Genomic DNA, 16,300 nt, shown 5'->3' with positions numbered 1-16,300 from the left:
TGAAGGTGTGAATTTTGTCTATACTGCATCATCCCTCAAAAATTAAGGCCTTTTTTCCAACGAAGTTGTTACATAAACATGGTAAAAACAAATCATGAAAGAAAAATTACAAGTTGGTAATTTATCTACAGAATGCAGAGAAAGGGTAGTGACTATTTTGTTTCATCATAAAGCATGAGTTGATATATCTAATCAACTGAACTTAGTACACTTCCACATTCCATTGCTCTGCTTTCTTCAATTGTCTCTTGTACTCAATCCAGTCAATTCCTACAATATATAATGAAACACAATACATAAAAATGTATAAAGTAAATTGAAATTTTGTTATGAACACTCTTAGTCTTATAATATTAAAAGTTACTTCATAGAGCAGAAATGTATAAGATTTATAAAAGTTATTTACACCTTATTTCTAAATAGTGTAAGACTTTAGTAGTACATTATTTTACCCTCAAAATTAGATAATGAATTAGAATTTGAAATTGATTAACTTGACAAATACATGAGCTAACTTAATAAATATTGTCAAAGACTCAGAAATATTTGAGTTTATCTTTATTTCTAATTGATTGAAGACTCTAATAAGAAAATGACTTCTAAGTGAGACAAGAATTCAATAGAGAAAAAGGTGTTGGTTAAGATGCTAGAGGTGCTCTAAAATGCTAATATGGCAAAAGGAAAATGATTTTTTCTTTTTTTAAAAAAAATTGTTACCATCTCTAGCAGCCAAAGAGACCATAATGTCATCAATTCCTTTCTCCATTCCTTTAAGTCCACACATGTAAACAAAAGTGTTATCTTTCTTGAGCAACTCCCAAAGCTCTTCTGCATACTCAGCCATTCTGGTTTGGATGTACATCTTCTCTCCTTTCTCATTTGTTTGCTCTCTGCTCACAGCAAAGTCAAGCCTGAAGTTCTCAGGTGCTTTCTCCTTCATCTTCTCAAATTCCTGCCCCCCAAAATCCATGTAATTGGAGTTCAATCACCAAATATATAACTCAACTTTTCGAGTAATGATTAATCAGTCTCATGAAACTACCTATCCTAAAAATTTAAGTTGATATGAAAACTTACATAAATGATTATATCTCTTACATGTCTACTCTTTTTATATTTGAAGTGTGAATTATTTTATTAAAGATATAACTATTTATATATCACTTTCTATATCAGATTAAACTTTTGGAATAACTGGCTTCATGAATGAATGAAAATGCTTTGATTCTTCTTACCTCCTTGTAAAGCAGTGAGCTGCTTGTGGGAACACCCAAGAAGAGCCATGCCAAACCATTGAACTACACATATGTGTAAATATATCAAAACATGGTTAATAATCAAATGTGATCACTACAATCACATTCTATTTTAACAATTGACAACAAAGAAGGATCGACTATATAGATCAAACAACTGTCATAATTCTCTATTATCTTTAATAGCAGTCAAATTTTAGTTGGCATATGCTAATAGAAATTTTTTTTTGCTAATTCAGCAATACCTTAGAGCTAAGAACTATGAATACATATCAGTTATCAGTGTCTGGTCTTCAAAATTGTTTTATGGTACTGATTGATATTCTAGGAATTCTATAGCATATATTGTCCATGTTAATGTTCATGCTAGATACTCTCAAGAAAGATGCTAGTTTCTGTGAATACTTACCTTGTAATCGTCGTGCTTTTCGAAGAACATTTTCCACAAAAATGAGCGGAATGGGGCAATTCCAGTTCCAGTTGCCAACTGTAAACGAAATCTCAATGATTTAATGGTACTAAAAATCAAAACAGCAGTGATGATCATCACATATATATGATATTCCTTTTTATCTACTGATTAAGATGGTAAAATGAATGATAATGTACCATTACGATGGTGGCATTAGGATCTTTTGGCATAAGCATTTCTTTCCCAACAGGTCCTGTAATTGTTACTTCAGCTCCAGGCTTCAAATCACCTGCATCAACAGGACCATGGATAGTGACTGGAACAAAAGAAAATGAAAACAATTTCTTGATTATAAAAGACTATAAATTTCTTCTAAAACCATTGATTCTTACACAAGAAATTTGAGCAAACTCCTTTGACAATCTCTCCATTTTCATTTGTGTAAACAAGCCTCTTCACACATAGTGAAACCTGCATGAAAACATATACAACTCAAATGTTGATGTCACTGATGAATGTCAGCATGCACTTTCTGAACTCTCTAATTACTTTGGCACAAAAGTTGATAAAGGCTCTATGAATGAATTTATGCAATCAAACTCTAACAATGACTCACAGTTTTGGAGTCTCCAAAGTCACCAAGGGCACTGCTGGCAATGGAATACAATCTGAGTTTATGAGGCTTCCCATTCTTGTCAACTCCCTCAGGAATTACCCCAATTGATTGCCCTTCTCTGTATGGAACCTCTCCTGAAATATATAATATACTCAGCTTTTTTGCTCAAAACAATAACTTCTAATAGAAATCTTGTATAAGTGTTTAGATAAAGGATATGTTCAATTGGCCTAATGAAAATATTTCATAAACATTAATTGTTTTTATATAAATACGATAGTTGAGAACCGTTAAATGATTTGACAATAAATATCTATATATCAGCTGTCATATTCGCAAGAAAATATCTTTGTATAAATAGCCCTTACGAGGGTTAGATTAGATGATAGATTAACGTAATAAAATTTTGGTAGAAATTCAGGTGTAGTTAATTTCATGTAAAGTTGATAATTGAGAGTCGATACATAAAAATTTAGTCAAACATATCAAATTATTTAATGACTATGAAGTTAACTGTACCTGAGTTTCTCCCTAAAATTTTTAGAAATTGAATTAAGAAAAATGAAAATGTATTACCCTCAGTGCTGAAGACCATGTGCCAAGTTTCACCAGGAGCATCATCACCAGTGATCTTAGTGTTGAGCAAGCACCTTCCAATGTATGGGTTCTTAGGCTTGAACTTGTTCACAACCACACCTTCTTCCTGCTTCTTGTGCTCCTTCTCCACCTTTGTTGGTGTCTGTGTCGTCTCTGTCTCCGTGGTTGTAACTTGAGCTCTTATTGAAACCGAAACATCTCTCCATTGCAATGAAGCCTGAAAATTAAAGATTGATCAAAACCATTACATCATATCTCCACGTTAAATTAAGAATACAATTAAATTATCATCTAACAGTTTTTAACTATCTTCTGTGCAAAAATATTTGTACCTTTTTGAATACGACTCTCTCCGGGGCGACGATGGAGGTGCGGCTCGAGAGAGAGGCAGACTTGGTAGATGGGAAGGAGACTGAGGCCGTAACGGCGGCAGCCATTTTTTGAGCAGAAAAGAGTGAGAGAGAGCAATGTTAGAAAAGAAGTGGTGGTGTCAAGTGAAGGTAGTTTAAACTTGAAAGGTTGTTATGTTGTGTTATTTTTTGTTTTGGTTTTTGCAGAGAACGAGAAAAAAGATGGATTGGCGATTATTAATTGATTGAGTGGACGAGAATTGGAAAGCAATGCAGTGGAGGATATGACATGAGGATAAAATGTACGTTCTAGTGTGGAATCTATGACACTCATAAATTATTATGTGATATTTTCATCATTAACAGGTGCCATATGATTTCGCAAAATAATAAATATTTGAATAAACAATTTTTTTCTTCCTTTGGTTAACCTTTGAATAAACATTTAAGTTAGTCCAATGAATTTTTTATGAGATATTTTAGTTTTTAATAATTTTTTGTTATTTTAGAATTTCTGAAAATTACTTATGTGTTTCAATAAAATTATACACTCAAATTAATCTCAACAAATTTCAGAACATTTTGGTTTTTAATAATTTGCATATGGAAACAAATGTTCATTTCATTTTCATTTTGGTATGAAGCCAAATGTCGCTGGAATCTCGGATTTTATTTTTGTCCAAACAAAATAAACAGAACAAAATAAAATGTAAAGTAAAAAGTCCACTGTAGACAGGCCCAACTCTAAGCCCAATTTGGGCCCAATACTATGCCCAGAATCAGATTACGCGGGAGTTGGGCTAAAAACGGTAGAAACTGGCGCCTTTAGGCGCTACGGAGCAGAAGCTTGAATTTTGTTTATTCTGAATAAATCTGTGTCACTCCTTTCACATTAACAAAACGCCATTAACTCTACCGACTCACATTGCTTCAGCTGTAATTTGAATTTAAATAAAAAAATATATTTGATGTGCATACATGACTGAAATTTGTTTCTCTCAGAAACTACATGCATGAGGAAGAAAGAACTGAGGAATCCAGCGTCAATTCGAGTGCCCTTTTCTCCTCGTCGGATTCAGATTTCAGGTACGCCGATTTCTCCGTTTGGACCTTGATTTGATGCTATTATTATGTATGCTGCAATTTTGGTGATTATGTTTCTGATTAACACATTGCGAGAATCTGATCCAATTAGGTAATTTTGTTTTCGATCTTTGTTCCTTGGTAGAGACTAGAGAACAGATCAGTAGATGCAGCATTTGAGTTTGTTTAGTTGCCAGCTGCTGGCTCTCCTTTTTTTATTGTTCAGATTTATTAATTTATATTTTCTAGAACTTAGATTTGTGTGCATTGCACTCAAGAAATTTTTCTGAGAATTGTTGAATTAGATATGTTACATTTTTAATTAGCCAATAGTGATTGCAATGTCTTGGAGATTCATAAATTATAAGTTAATTGAAAGTTATCTGGTAGATATGGAGAGGATTTTGATGTGATTTATGTAGAATCAGCATTCTGTTGGTTCTGCTCTCATGTCGACTTATATAGCAAGTCAATTATTATTGTAAAGATTTTCATGAAACTTGAGTTACTGTATAAATATATGTGGTCTGCAGTCTGCACTTGTTGTTTAATACTTTAATCAATGTTCATTTGTTATTGATTTATTTCCCTCCTTTTCTGTCTATGTTATGTGAAAATGGAATATTAGATTGGTTATGATGTGGCTGAGAGTTCCTTAAATAGTTTGAGAGAGAGAATACAAGATTTACATATTATTCTGAATTCTGGTTTACAATAAAAAAATTAGCAAGAGATTACTGAAGATTTGAAGTAATACCTATCACGTGAGAAGAAGAACAATGTTAGATACTCGGTTGATAAAAGTGAATCAAATAGAAGATATAGTCTTCTCAAAAAGGGGCAATGGAAGACAAATATAAACAAATATTTGGAGAAACCATTTAAAAGATGCTAATACTCTAAAATGTTTTTACTAAAAAATGTCGTTTTTGATAGAGTAACATGGGTACATACATGGCATCGAATAATTCATTTAGCTACTTGGTGGCATAGGAAACTTTTGTGGATGTTACTATTATATGCCCAATTATTCTTTGGACAATAGGAAAGAAAAAACCCAACTTTTTCTCTTGCAATGCTCTGATTTGGATCTTCATTTCAAGCTTTAGGATTTTTCTTTTCTTTTTTTCATTTCTTGCTTTCTGTTTTATCTGTTGTGAATAGAGGGATTCTCTTGTTTGGTTGAATTGATTCTCTTTGATATCTTGTTTGGTTTCTTGTCATGGTAGAAAGATACATATCAGTTTCTTAGTCTTTGTATTTTATTTCTTAATGGATAGTTTTTATAAAAGATAGGATCTGAATTGTATAGTCATTTATTCCTTGTTAGTAGTTAGATGAAGCACTATTCTTATTTATCTTATTGGATGTTAATATTCATTCATATGGAATTGGAAAACTTTTTTACAACACCAGCTTATGTGCATTAACCATTCCATTTTTTTAGCTAGTATCTAGATTCTTTTATCAGGAGTTTGACTAATTCGATCCGAAAAATTGTGACAATGTCTCTTAAATGAGTTCTTTTCATTTACAGAAACTCGATCTCAAGGCCAATGAGAAGAGCGCATTCATTAACCATTGCATTTGGAATGCTCATGTTCTATTTACCTTAACAAGATAAATCCTTAAGCCATCACCCATCAAAATTTAAACACATTATTTTGACTATTTAATGCTTTTTTAGGGTTTATCTTTTGACCAAGTGCCGTGTGGATAATGATAAAAATATTCAAGATTCTATATTCGTCAATTGATTGGTTATTAGAATCTCTAAATGCATACCACAAATGTGATCTTATTCAATAATTGACCCATGCATACCACAAATGTGATCTTTACCGTTTGCAAGCCACGTGCTTTGACTGTCCTAAGGTCCATAGAGTTCTTTCTTTTGATATTGCATTTGATTCTGAGTTCTTGTTTTTTACCTATTCCTGCCATATTATTAGTTTCCTAAGAAAAGAAGAATTGTGATTTGTAAGAATATAGACAACTACTTTTTTTTACCTTCTAAATGGTTGTTAGCGAGCAATTGGGAGGTTGTTTTCACTTTGCATAGACAGATACACAAGTTTATGGTCTTGGTTGTTATGACAGACTGTATGCCTTTGCAAGTTGCAATTAGTTGACACTTGACACTAGTGGCATACCTTAATCATGGTTCCACTTTTATCCTTTTAAAAAGTATAGTCAGTTTCGCCTTTATTAGTGCATGATGAGGGATGATATTGTTTTAGAAAACGAGTGAGTTACTTGCATGTTTGCATAGTATTTTTTTTCTTGGTCAAAATTGGTGTGGCCATGTGTGACTGATAGTTACTTCAACCAAAATGAAAGAGATTAGAGTACATGTCAAATGAGAATAAGTTGATTTACTGAATTACACATGGTGCATCATGAATCAACCTTATTCAAATGTTTAGATATATTACAAATTATTTATACGAAGTTATATTAAAATTTATAGCATTAGTTTATCTCAGTGCATGATATATCAAAATAATAAAACAGTTGGCGCCTTTGGATCAAATAAATTTTTCTTGTTAATATGCATATGAAATTATGAACAGATGAGAAAATTATTAGAGTATTATTCTTCTCACGGTATACCTTTGTGTTTCTTACTTTCTTCAGTATGAGCCCTTTTTCATATTAATAGAAATTAGTTTCTTACTTTCTTCGGTTAATAAAAATTAGTTCAAAAATAAATAATGAAAAAAATTGGAATGAGTTACAATTTCTTATATATATATCATAAATATTTAATAGTAGACTACCGGTTATCGAATCCTTGACCATTGACCAAGAAAGATTAGCTACAGCAAAAGATCATTCCATTAGACTCTGTAAACATTCCATGTTGGTCATCATCCCTTCCCCCAAAATCTATTCAACTAGAATGCGGGAAAAAATATCGGTACTATAGTTAAAAGGGAAATAGAAACATCAAATAAGAATTTGATGGGTTTAAAACTAAAACTAGCAGATGATGATGATGATAAATAAAAAAAAAAAAAAGAAGAAATACGAAAAAGGAAAAGGAAAAAGAAAGTGAGGAAAATGATATAATTTCATGTGGCACGTGTCAGAAGTTGTCCATGTAACTAAAACTACCTAAAGTGAAGTGTTTCCATCTGTTGGATATTTCGAGTTGATTTACACAAAATCTATAACTTGATATTGACGTGTGGGGTCTTATTACATTCTGCTACAATTGCCAATGCATAATTGGACTTGTTTCTGTTTTCAGGGTCGCAAACTATATATTGGCGAGTTACAATAAGAAAACTTTTACCTAAACTTTATGTGTAGGTTATAGCTTTCTACACCAAACAACTCTGCAGATAACTGAAAACTAAATCTTATCAATTTAAGAAGGCATTACATTTGATTGTATATACACTCACAAGAACAATAAATTAGAGATAAGAATAAATTGATTGAATAATGAAACCTTACAGAATAAATAACAACAATAACGCATTTGTCTTGCTATTGATGTAGTTTATGGAACCCTCTAGAACCTCTAGACTGGTAAAGCTCTAGCCTACTCTTGGATTCTTGCAACAAGGCTTCCAGCGCCTCATCTTGAGTCACATTAGGTTGTTTGGATGCCCATTCAAGCACTCCAAGAACCTCGGCTTGGGCTAGCTCTTCGCTATCTGGCACATGCAATGCAATGTAAGATAGCAATACCAGTGCTGATTTTTGAACAATTTGTTCTCCTAGATACACAAGCTGAACCAAGTGTTTAGCGCCACCAGCGCTTATAATTGCCTTAGAGTGATCAACATGGAGGTAGTTGTCTTTGCCAGCGAACTTTGTGAGCGAAATTGATGCCTCTCTTGATATCTCAGCCTCCCTTTCGTCCAGAAGCCGCACCAAGGGACCAATTATCCTTGTCTCCGTCGCCCTGAATGTCCTTGCCAGATTCCCAATAGCCTTGACACAAGGAATGAGGAGGTCCGAATCGCCTTTGTCTATGATCTTGAGCACTTGATCAACAACTGCCTTGCAAGCAGGGGAGTTAGGCTTGAAGGCAGACCTCCTTAACTCTGCATCTTTCTCTGCCACAGCCGTTATCTCCATCACGGCCATGGCAGAATTGTACTGCACATCTTCGCGCCCTCTCTCGAGCAAAACAGCAAAACAAAGCAATGCCCTTGATTCCGTGATGCTACGACAAATAGCCGAGTTTTCCTTGGCCAAGTGCCATAAGGCTCTGGCAGCCATGGCCTTCATATAAGCCTTAGTCTCAGGATCCTCAAGCTCCCTCCCCTTCATGTTAATGCCTGAATACGAATAGCTTTGCTGATGACTCTGCTTCCCATGATTCTGATTCACATCATTCCCTTGATTCACTTGCTGCTGGGACGGCTGCTGTTGCTGCTGCTGCTGCTGCTGCTTGGAAGCAGCATGCATAGCCATAGTACTAGTAACCACTCTATGCATCTGGTTTGTAGAACGATCACCCAAAGGATGCTGCACTCTACTCTTATCCTCATCTTCATTCCCATTAATCTTCTTCAAACCATTCCCATTCCCATTAACATTATTGGTATTATTCGCCATCACAACAGCGTGAATCGAATTTGGCTTATTACTAACAATAGCATACTTACTATGCTCCTGAACAGTCTCAAAAGCAAGATGACCAACTAACAATCTTATGATATTATGCTGAGCAAAAAGATCTTGGCATTTAGGGTAGTTACCTGCAAGCTCAGAAACAGCCCAAGCTACCACTGCTTGAACCTTCATAGGTCCTTCTTTAAGGATCTTAGCAAAAACAGAACAAACACCAGAATGGATCATATGCTCCACGCTCTCGGGATCACGCGCCAACAACCCAATCGCTCTTGCAGCGTTTTCCTGACCTTCCATCTTCCCTTCTTTCACAAGCTTCAGTAACGGACCAACGCCACCTTCTTCAATTATGAGCTTCCCGTAACGGTCATTATCACGTGCCAAAGAAACAAGCTGCGCCGCAGCATCGGCGCGTTCATCCACGGAGCTCGTGTGAAGCGTCGCGATGTATTCCCAGATTAGGCCGAGTATTGGCTCGTTGGCGGCGATTGGAGGAAGGCCGAGATACTCGTCCGCGCGGTCGTCGGCGGGGGCGGAGACGCGGAGAAGCCACGACACATCCCCGATGGAATTCTCAAGCTGTGACGACATCTTGCGAAACGCGGCGGTGGGGATGATGGTGAAGACGCGCTTTACGAGGCCGTTGTTGCGGCACTTGAGGACTAACGAGAGTGCCTTGTCGAGAACTATATCGGTATCGGCGATGATGCGGCGCGTGGGTCTGTCGTAGAGGTCGCCGCTTACTCTTGCGGCCTGGCGGAGGAGGGCGGCGAGCTTCTCAGCCTTGGATTTGAGCTCCTGACAATCGTTCTTGAAAGATGCGCTGGCCTCATCGGCCGCCTTGGTTACTTGGTCTGCCAGCTGGATCGGCCTTGCCAGTAACTGCTTCACTGAATCTCCCATTGGATCGATCTCTGATCTCAAAAGTCAAAACTTGATGAGACTTACAGTTGACTATTTATTTGGCACTGGGAATTCTTTGATTGCTGCTTTGATGAAGGATCGGAATTTGTTTTATAAAAAGCAAAAGGTTTAGATGAAAGAAGATTGGAATTGTGAGGAAATGATTGATTAAATGAATGAATGATTGGTTATGATAATGGAGTGAGAAAGGTGAAGAGGGTGGTGAGGGAGGTGGGGCTTATAGGTTTGGTGAGTGAAAGGAGAATGTATTAAACAGACGAATCTCAAGACTGAAGAAGTGTATACCCATGGTGCTGTGGTGTTCGACGGGGTTTACAACAAACCAAACGCGGTTTCTTCTTTCTCTCTCTTGAGTAAACTGGCCAAAATTTAGGACTCTTCGAATTTAGGAGACTATATTTGACTCATTTTAATAAATGGTTAAATCCACGTACTTATAAATTTACATTCTCTAAATTTTAAATTTTTATTTTAAAAAATAAAATAAAATTTTTTATTTTTTAATAATTTTTTTATATTTTTTAGTCTTATTTATAAAATAAATAATAAAAAATTACTTTTTATCTATTTTTATCTGAATAATTACTCATAGATAATTAACTTGTGATTACTATAAACTCTTATGTTTTATATTAGTTTTATGAAAATCATCATTTTGACTTGTAAAATAAAAATCTGTTGACAAACAACTATATTATTTTTGAAACTTATTATTTGGTTCACTTTCTTTTGCAACTTAATGTGCATATGTTTTCTTTCATTTTTAAGAGTGTATAATGAGAAATTTTCATTTTTATCTCAACATATTACCAAGTATACCATTCACCATCAAAATTTGTTTTCCCGTAACTTTCTATGTTAAAAAAAAAAATCTTTCCATATTAGATGAATTTACACGCAAAACTAATCTTGCTTGTGGATATTATTATAAGAGAATTAATTTATATGATGCATGGACACTCTTACGTACGGAACACGCCGACGTACAAATTTTAAAATCTTATAAGACACGAAAATATACATACATATAAAATATAAAATTATTTTAGATAAATTATAATGATATTTTGATATTTTATTGATATTAAAATATAAATTAATTTTTAATTATTTTTAATGTCTTGTTATTTTATTTATATTAAGTATTTAAAATATTTTTTATTTTAATAAATAATAATATATACTATATCTAAATTTATTTCAAGAATATATGTTAACAATAAAATTAGACACACTGACACGTGATAGTATTTACTATTTAAATGTATCAAAGCGTGTTCAGAATTTTTTTATTAAGATACAGTTAAACACAACAAACACGCATGTCGGTGAATATCGTATCTGAAATGTGTCCAATATGCAAATACGGCATCTTAACGAAGTGTTCATTCTTCATAAGGAAATTACTAACCTTTAAAGAATAAACCTATTTGTAAAATAATTTTCTAAAATTAAAATGATTTTTACATGAATAATAATGTTAAATCAAATATCATTTCATATCTCTCTCTGTTTCTTTTTTTTTTTTCCTTTAAGTTTGAACCATTTAGGAATCAAATTCTATATCAAGTAGATCTTAAGCTATTTAACTACATGCTCCATCTTCTTTTGGTAATAAATTTATGTGAAGTGTAGTATTCTGAACAACTAATTTTACTAGTCCGCATATTATCTTTCCAATTTTCTTAGTTTAATTACTATAAGAAAGCAATGAATTGAAATCGTGCGCTTGGAGAATTATAAAAGTATAAATGTTACCATAGATGCTTTTTCCTACTCTTGCCTTTTCTTTAAAGCGATTCAAAACACCTACTCCAAAAAGCAAAGAACTAAAGAAGTTTAATTTATTTGATGTGTAGCTTATGTCTTATTTAAAAAAATATATTTTTAGTAAAAGAAAAAAAAAAGAAAATCCTTGAATGGTTTTGGATGTGGAAAAGTTGTTTTTTTTTTTGTAGAAAAGAAAAAGCAAATCGCAAAAAAACTATTAACGGAACGCTACGTATCAATCAGGGGCAGAGTTTAGTTGAGACAAGGGGATTATGGCTCCTCAAACTTTTTATAAAAAAAATTAGTAGTATTTTTTAAAAAAATAAAAAATAATTTTGTTAGCTTAAATATTTTACTATGACTTAAAATATTCAAGTTCAATCTTTATCTCTTATTTTTATTGCACAATAGTTTTTAATTTTAAACATTTAAAATATGATGGATTTGGACTAAATTGAGTGTATTTGCATTTCGCAGCTCTCTATTTAATAAGCAACACTCTCTCTACCTTTGAGTTCAAATATAAAAAATTAAGTATTCTATATTTATTTAATTTAATATTATTTTATATTTTACTGTTTATTTAATTTAATTTTTTATATGATAAAAAATATTAGAATATTCACTAAGTATTGATATTATTGTATTTGTGTAAATTGATAAAAAAATTTAATAAATATTATAAATTTTAATATTTGTCTTTCTAACTTCTTTTTTACATATTTTACAGGATATATATTCAAATTTTTATATAAAATAATCATGAAAAGTAAAAAAATTGATAAATTTTTAAGAGAAAGGCTAATATTTAAGAAGGAGAACATATAACTTTTACAATATCAATACCTGTAAATAGTTCTTCTACTTTAATGAATCATAAAAAAAGTGAGATACAACCTTTAAAAGTTCAAAAAGTTGAATCTGATGATTTTGACCTTAATTCTTTGGAACAAGACTTTGGAAAACAGTTTCAAATTTGACAATCTTACCCAAATCAAAGAGATGTGATTAGATGAACTTATTTTAAATGGGTTCATATAAAAAATATCTTAACAATTATCCTCTATCTGTTCCTCGTCCAAAATTTTATTTCAAGATTCGCCACTGATATCAATAGAAAGAAAAGTATTTTAAATAGTTTATACACACGTTTAAAGTTAGGGGAAATATAACAGGTTCTTAATTCTTAGAACAAAATTAGGAAACACAAAAATTATAACATAATCTTATTTACATTTTGTGTAAGATTGGTGAATAAGATTCAATAGTGTTTTATTGAGTATACACATAAAGGACAATAGCACACGCACAAAACAGTAAGTATTACATAACACATAATGAATTATGACATTTGGAATGGTTTAAGAAACTATGATTAGTAAAAAATAAAAGGGAAGTGTGAAGTGGTATTTACATATAGTTAAAAGTAGGTGTTATCAGTTCGGTTTGGTTCGGTTTTAGATCAAAAACCAATCGAATCGATTTGTTTGGTTTTTATATAATACTAACTAATCGGTTTGTTATTTGCACAACAATCGAATCGAACCGAACCGAACCAAAAGCGATTTGGTTCGGTCAATTTTTTTTGTTTTTAAATCTTAACTAATAGAAAATTAATCTTAATAAAATGATGTTTAAAACAATTAATAAACTGAAATAATATTACATTACATTCAAATTCAACACAATTTCAACTCATTCCAACAACTAAACATAAAACAAACATATTTGTTAAGTCTAAAATTTCTATTTCAATGTATTACTAAACCACTTCTGCGGTTCGATTCGATTCGGTTTCTGCCGAACCAACCGAAAATTGAACCGAATCGATCGGTTTACTTCAAAAAAATCCAAAAAATCAATTTTTTTCGATTTTTATTCGGTTGTTATAAATTTCGGTTCAATTTTACAGTAAATTTTGGTTTGGTTCGATAACTTACACCCTTAGTTAAAAGGAAGAAAGACACCTAAGAAAAACAAATGATTTTTATTTTGATAAATGTCATATAATGGTGTGGTGGACTGGTGGTGTGGAAGAATGTACTCAAATACTATGATTTGTATATATGTGCTGTTTCCTTTCGTTTTTTGGTTTTTTTTGTTTTACATATTAAATTTTTTTCGTTCTTCTTTGTTCTCACTCAAAGCGATTGTTTTAATATTCTCATATGTGTATCTGTCAACGCATATATTTAGTATTTACACGTAGATCTTATATTCCCACACATTTATGTGTGGATGATTTTGTTCTAGTTCTGTTTTATATATATAGAAAAAAAAATGATGATCACCAGCCTTTAATAAATCGCCGAATGGTATATTTCATGAGCCCTCAAGACCAAATCAAACACAATTGTGGTTCATACAAATAAATCATATTAGAAATAAAAGATTAAACTGAAAAAAATATGGTATATTATTGAATCAATCTAGAATAATATAATATATAAGAGTATATATAAATGTTAGAAAAATTAAAACAATAAAATTGTAATATTCTATGATAAATATACAGATATGTTAAATAATGCTAATTGATCTTAATTATACTCTATTTTTTTCAAACTCAAGTAGGAGTTAAAGATATCATCTTGAGTTTGGACACTAGAGTCAAAAAACGACTAAAATAAAGAACCTTCGTAAAGATATCAACAGTCTGATCCAGAGTTCTAACAGTTACGAGACAAACAGCATTAAAAAGAAGGCATTGCTAGACAAAATAACAATCAATTTTAATATGTTTGGTGTGTTCATGAAAAACGTTATTATGAGCAATCTGAATAGCACTGCGGTTGTCACAATAAATATCCGTTAGGAACGATTGAGGGGCACCCAAGTTTTCGAGAAGCCAACACATCGAGACAATTTCAACAGTGATATTAGCGAGAGCACGGCATTCAGCTTCGGTACTTCATCGAGTAGTGAACGTTTATTTCTTAACTCGCCAGGAAATAAGAGAGTCACCAAGAAACAAACAATAACTAATAGTAGAATGACAATCAGTGGGATCACCAGCTCAATCAGTATCTGAGTACGCCTGAAGGATTAAGAATGAATGGGCAGAAAAATAAAGACCCTGAAACAGAGAACTTTTGATGTAGCAAAAAATGCAAAAAACTATAGCATAGTGAGTAGTACGATGAGTTGACAAGAGCTGGCTAAGAACATGAACTGGATAGGCGATATCTGGTCGTGTGACGGTCAAGTAGATGAGATCTCCAACTAATTGTCGATAAAGAGTATGGTTATCTAAAACAGTGCCATCCATAGGAGTAAACTGAATATTAAGTTCAAGAGGGATAGACTTAGTGCGACTATCTGTAATTCTGACTCGAGTAAGAAGATCAGAAACATACTTAACTTGAGAGAGATAGATGTCATCATATGAGGATATAACTTCAAGGCCAAGAAAATAACTTAGAGAACCAAGATCTTTCATCTCAAAAGTGTGGTGAATGGATGCTTTAAAATCAAAGATACCATCAACATCACTTCCAATAATGAACTAATGATCATGTCATCAACATATAAAATTAGAAGAATAACCTCATGTTCACTTTTATAAATAAAGAGAGCACTTTCATAAGGATTGCAAGTGAAACCGAGATTGTATACAGTGATACTGAACTTTTCAAACCATTCATGAGAGACTTGCTTAAGACCATAAAGTGTCTTACGAATGATGACTTTGCTAGAACCAGCGGCGAAGCTAGACAATATTTATCAGGGGGCAATATTCTTTTTAGTTTTTTATTTTAACAAAAAAAAGTTAAAAGTAACTCTATATATAATTTTAATTAAAAATAACAACTAAAACTTAAATTTTACTTTTTATAAGATAACTGAACATATTGTATATTAAAATAATTAAACACAATTTCTCAAAACTAATTTCAAATATTGTAAATATAAGTTGTTACATACTTGTTTTTAGAATCTTCAACTACTATTCAATTCTTTTTTAAACGTTTTCTGCAAAATTATTAAAAAAATGTATTATGCTTCAACCTTCGTGTAAATAATTTAAATCACAACCATAATTTATGCAATAAAAAAATTAGTAACAATATTATTAGAACTGAAATAAATTAACATTACAACTTACATAGACAATTGAACTCGACATTTTTTCCTTGATTTAAAGTAATCTATTATTGAATCTGTACTGAAAGTAGCTGCAATTTCTTTCTCAATGTAAATGACTAAATTATCTGCAAGAAATTCGTCTGCCATTTTATTCCGAAATCTTGTTTTAACAATTTTCATTGCCGAGAAATCTCTTTATGTTGTTGTTGTAGATACTGGAAGAGTCAAGACATTGCGAATCAGTCTATCAACCAAATAATAAGTTCTTGATTTTCTTGTTTCCTTCAATCTTTGACATAACTCAGAAAGTGTTCCAACATCTTTTAGATGATTTGGTATATCAAATGCATAATGTTACAATTGAGCATTCAAGAGAATTATTCCATGATCAGAAAGATCTGAAGGATAAAACTTTTCAGCTAACTTGCATATATTCTGAATATTAAACAACTTAACATTGTCTTTAAAGTCCAAAGCAGTACTTAAAGTCAAAAGCTCCATGATTTCCTCATTGAATCTACTATTTAACTCTTGAATTTGAGAGTCAACTGCTGCCAAAAACACATCAACTCGATAATGATACTCGATTGTTATCTTTGGTTGACGAGATCGCCTC

At 32.3% G+C, this 16,300-nt stretch overlaps 3 protein-coding genes and 1 long non-coding RNA gene across 4 annotated transcripts; 1 reads left to right on the top strand and 3 right to left on the bottom strand.

The window, feature by feature from the left end:
* On the bottom strand, positions 1-3,477 carry LOC107476574 (ferredoxin--NADP reductase, leaf isozyme, chloroplastic). The gene is made up of 9 exons (XM_016096411.3): positions 3,214-3,477; positions 2,861-3,098; positions 2,285-2,418; positions 2,061-2,139; positions 1,866-1,957; positions 1,666-1,743; positions 1,236-1,298; positions 718-952; positions 1-270 (listed from the first exon to the last, which is right to left on the bottom strand). The coding sequence occupies exons 1-9, from the start codon at positions 3,316-3,318 to the stop codon at positions 203-205; spliced, it is 1,092 nt and encodes a 363-aa protein (XP_015951897.1). The 5' UTR covers positions 3,319-3,477; the 3' UTR covers positions 1-202.
* A 641-nt stretch (positions 3,478-4,118) lies between these two features.
* Positions 4,119-6,733, top strand: LOC107478876 (uncharacterized). The gene is made up of 2 exons (XR_008002691.1): positions 4,119-4,317; positions 5,852-6,733. It is a non-coding gene; the product is annotated as an uncharacterized LOC107478876 (long non-coding RNA).
* A 739-nt stretch (positions 6,734-7,472) lies between these two features.
* LOC127746550 (uncharacterized) lies at positions 7,473-10,204 on the bottom strand. The gene has a single exon (XM_052260137.1). It carries the CDS (start codon positions 9,805-9,807, stop codon positions 7,810-7,812), a length of 1,998 nt encoding a protein of 665 aa, XP_052116097.1. The 5' UTR covers positions 9,808-10,204; the 3' UTR covers positions 7,473-7,809.
* A 4,410-nt stretch (positions 10,205-14,614) lies between these two features.
* On the bottom strand, positions 14,615-15,831 carry LOC127747532 (uncharacterized mitochondrial protein AtMg00810-like). The gene is made up of 3 exons (XM_052261537.1): positions 15,704-15,831; positions 15,214-15,307; positions 14,615-15,103 (listed from the first exon to the last, which is right to left on the bottom strand). Exons 1-3 carry the CDS (start codon positions 15,829-15,831, stop codon positions 14,615-14,617), a joined length of 711 nt encoding a protein of 236 aa, XP_052117497.1.
* Positions 15,832-16,300: the final 469 nt, after the last annotated feature.

The sequence above is a fragment of the Arachis duranensis genome, chromosome 1 (genome assembly GCF_000817695.3).
Source record: "Arachis duranensis cultivar V14167 chromosome 1, aradu.V14167.gnm2.J7QH, whole genome shotgun sequence".
Classification (NCBI taxonomy): domain Eukaryota; kingdom Viridiplantae; phylum Streptophyta; class Magnoliopsida; order Fabales; family Fabaceae; genus Arachis; species Arachis duranensis.
The sequence above is the reverse complement of the archived record's forward strand: the minus strand, read 5'-3'. Positions and strand labels throughout refer to the sequence as shown.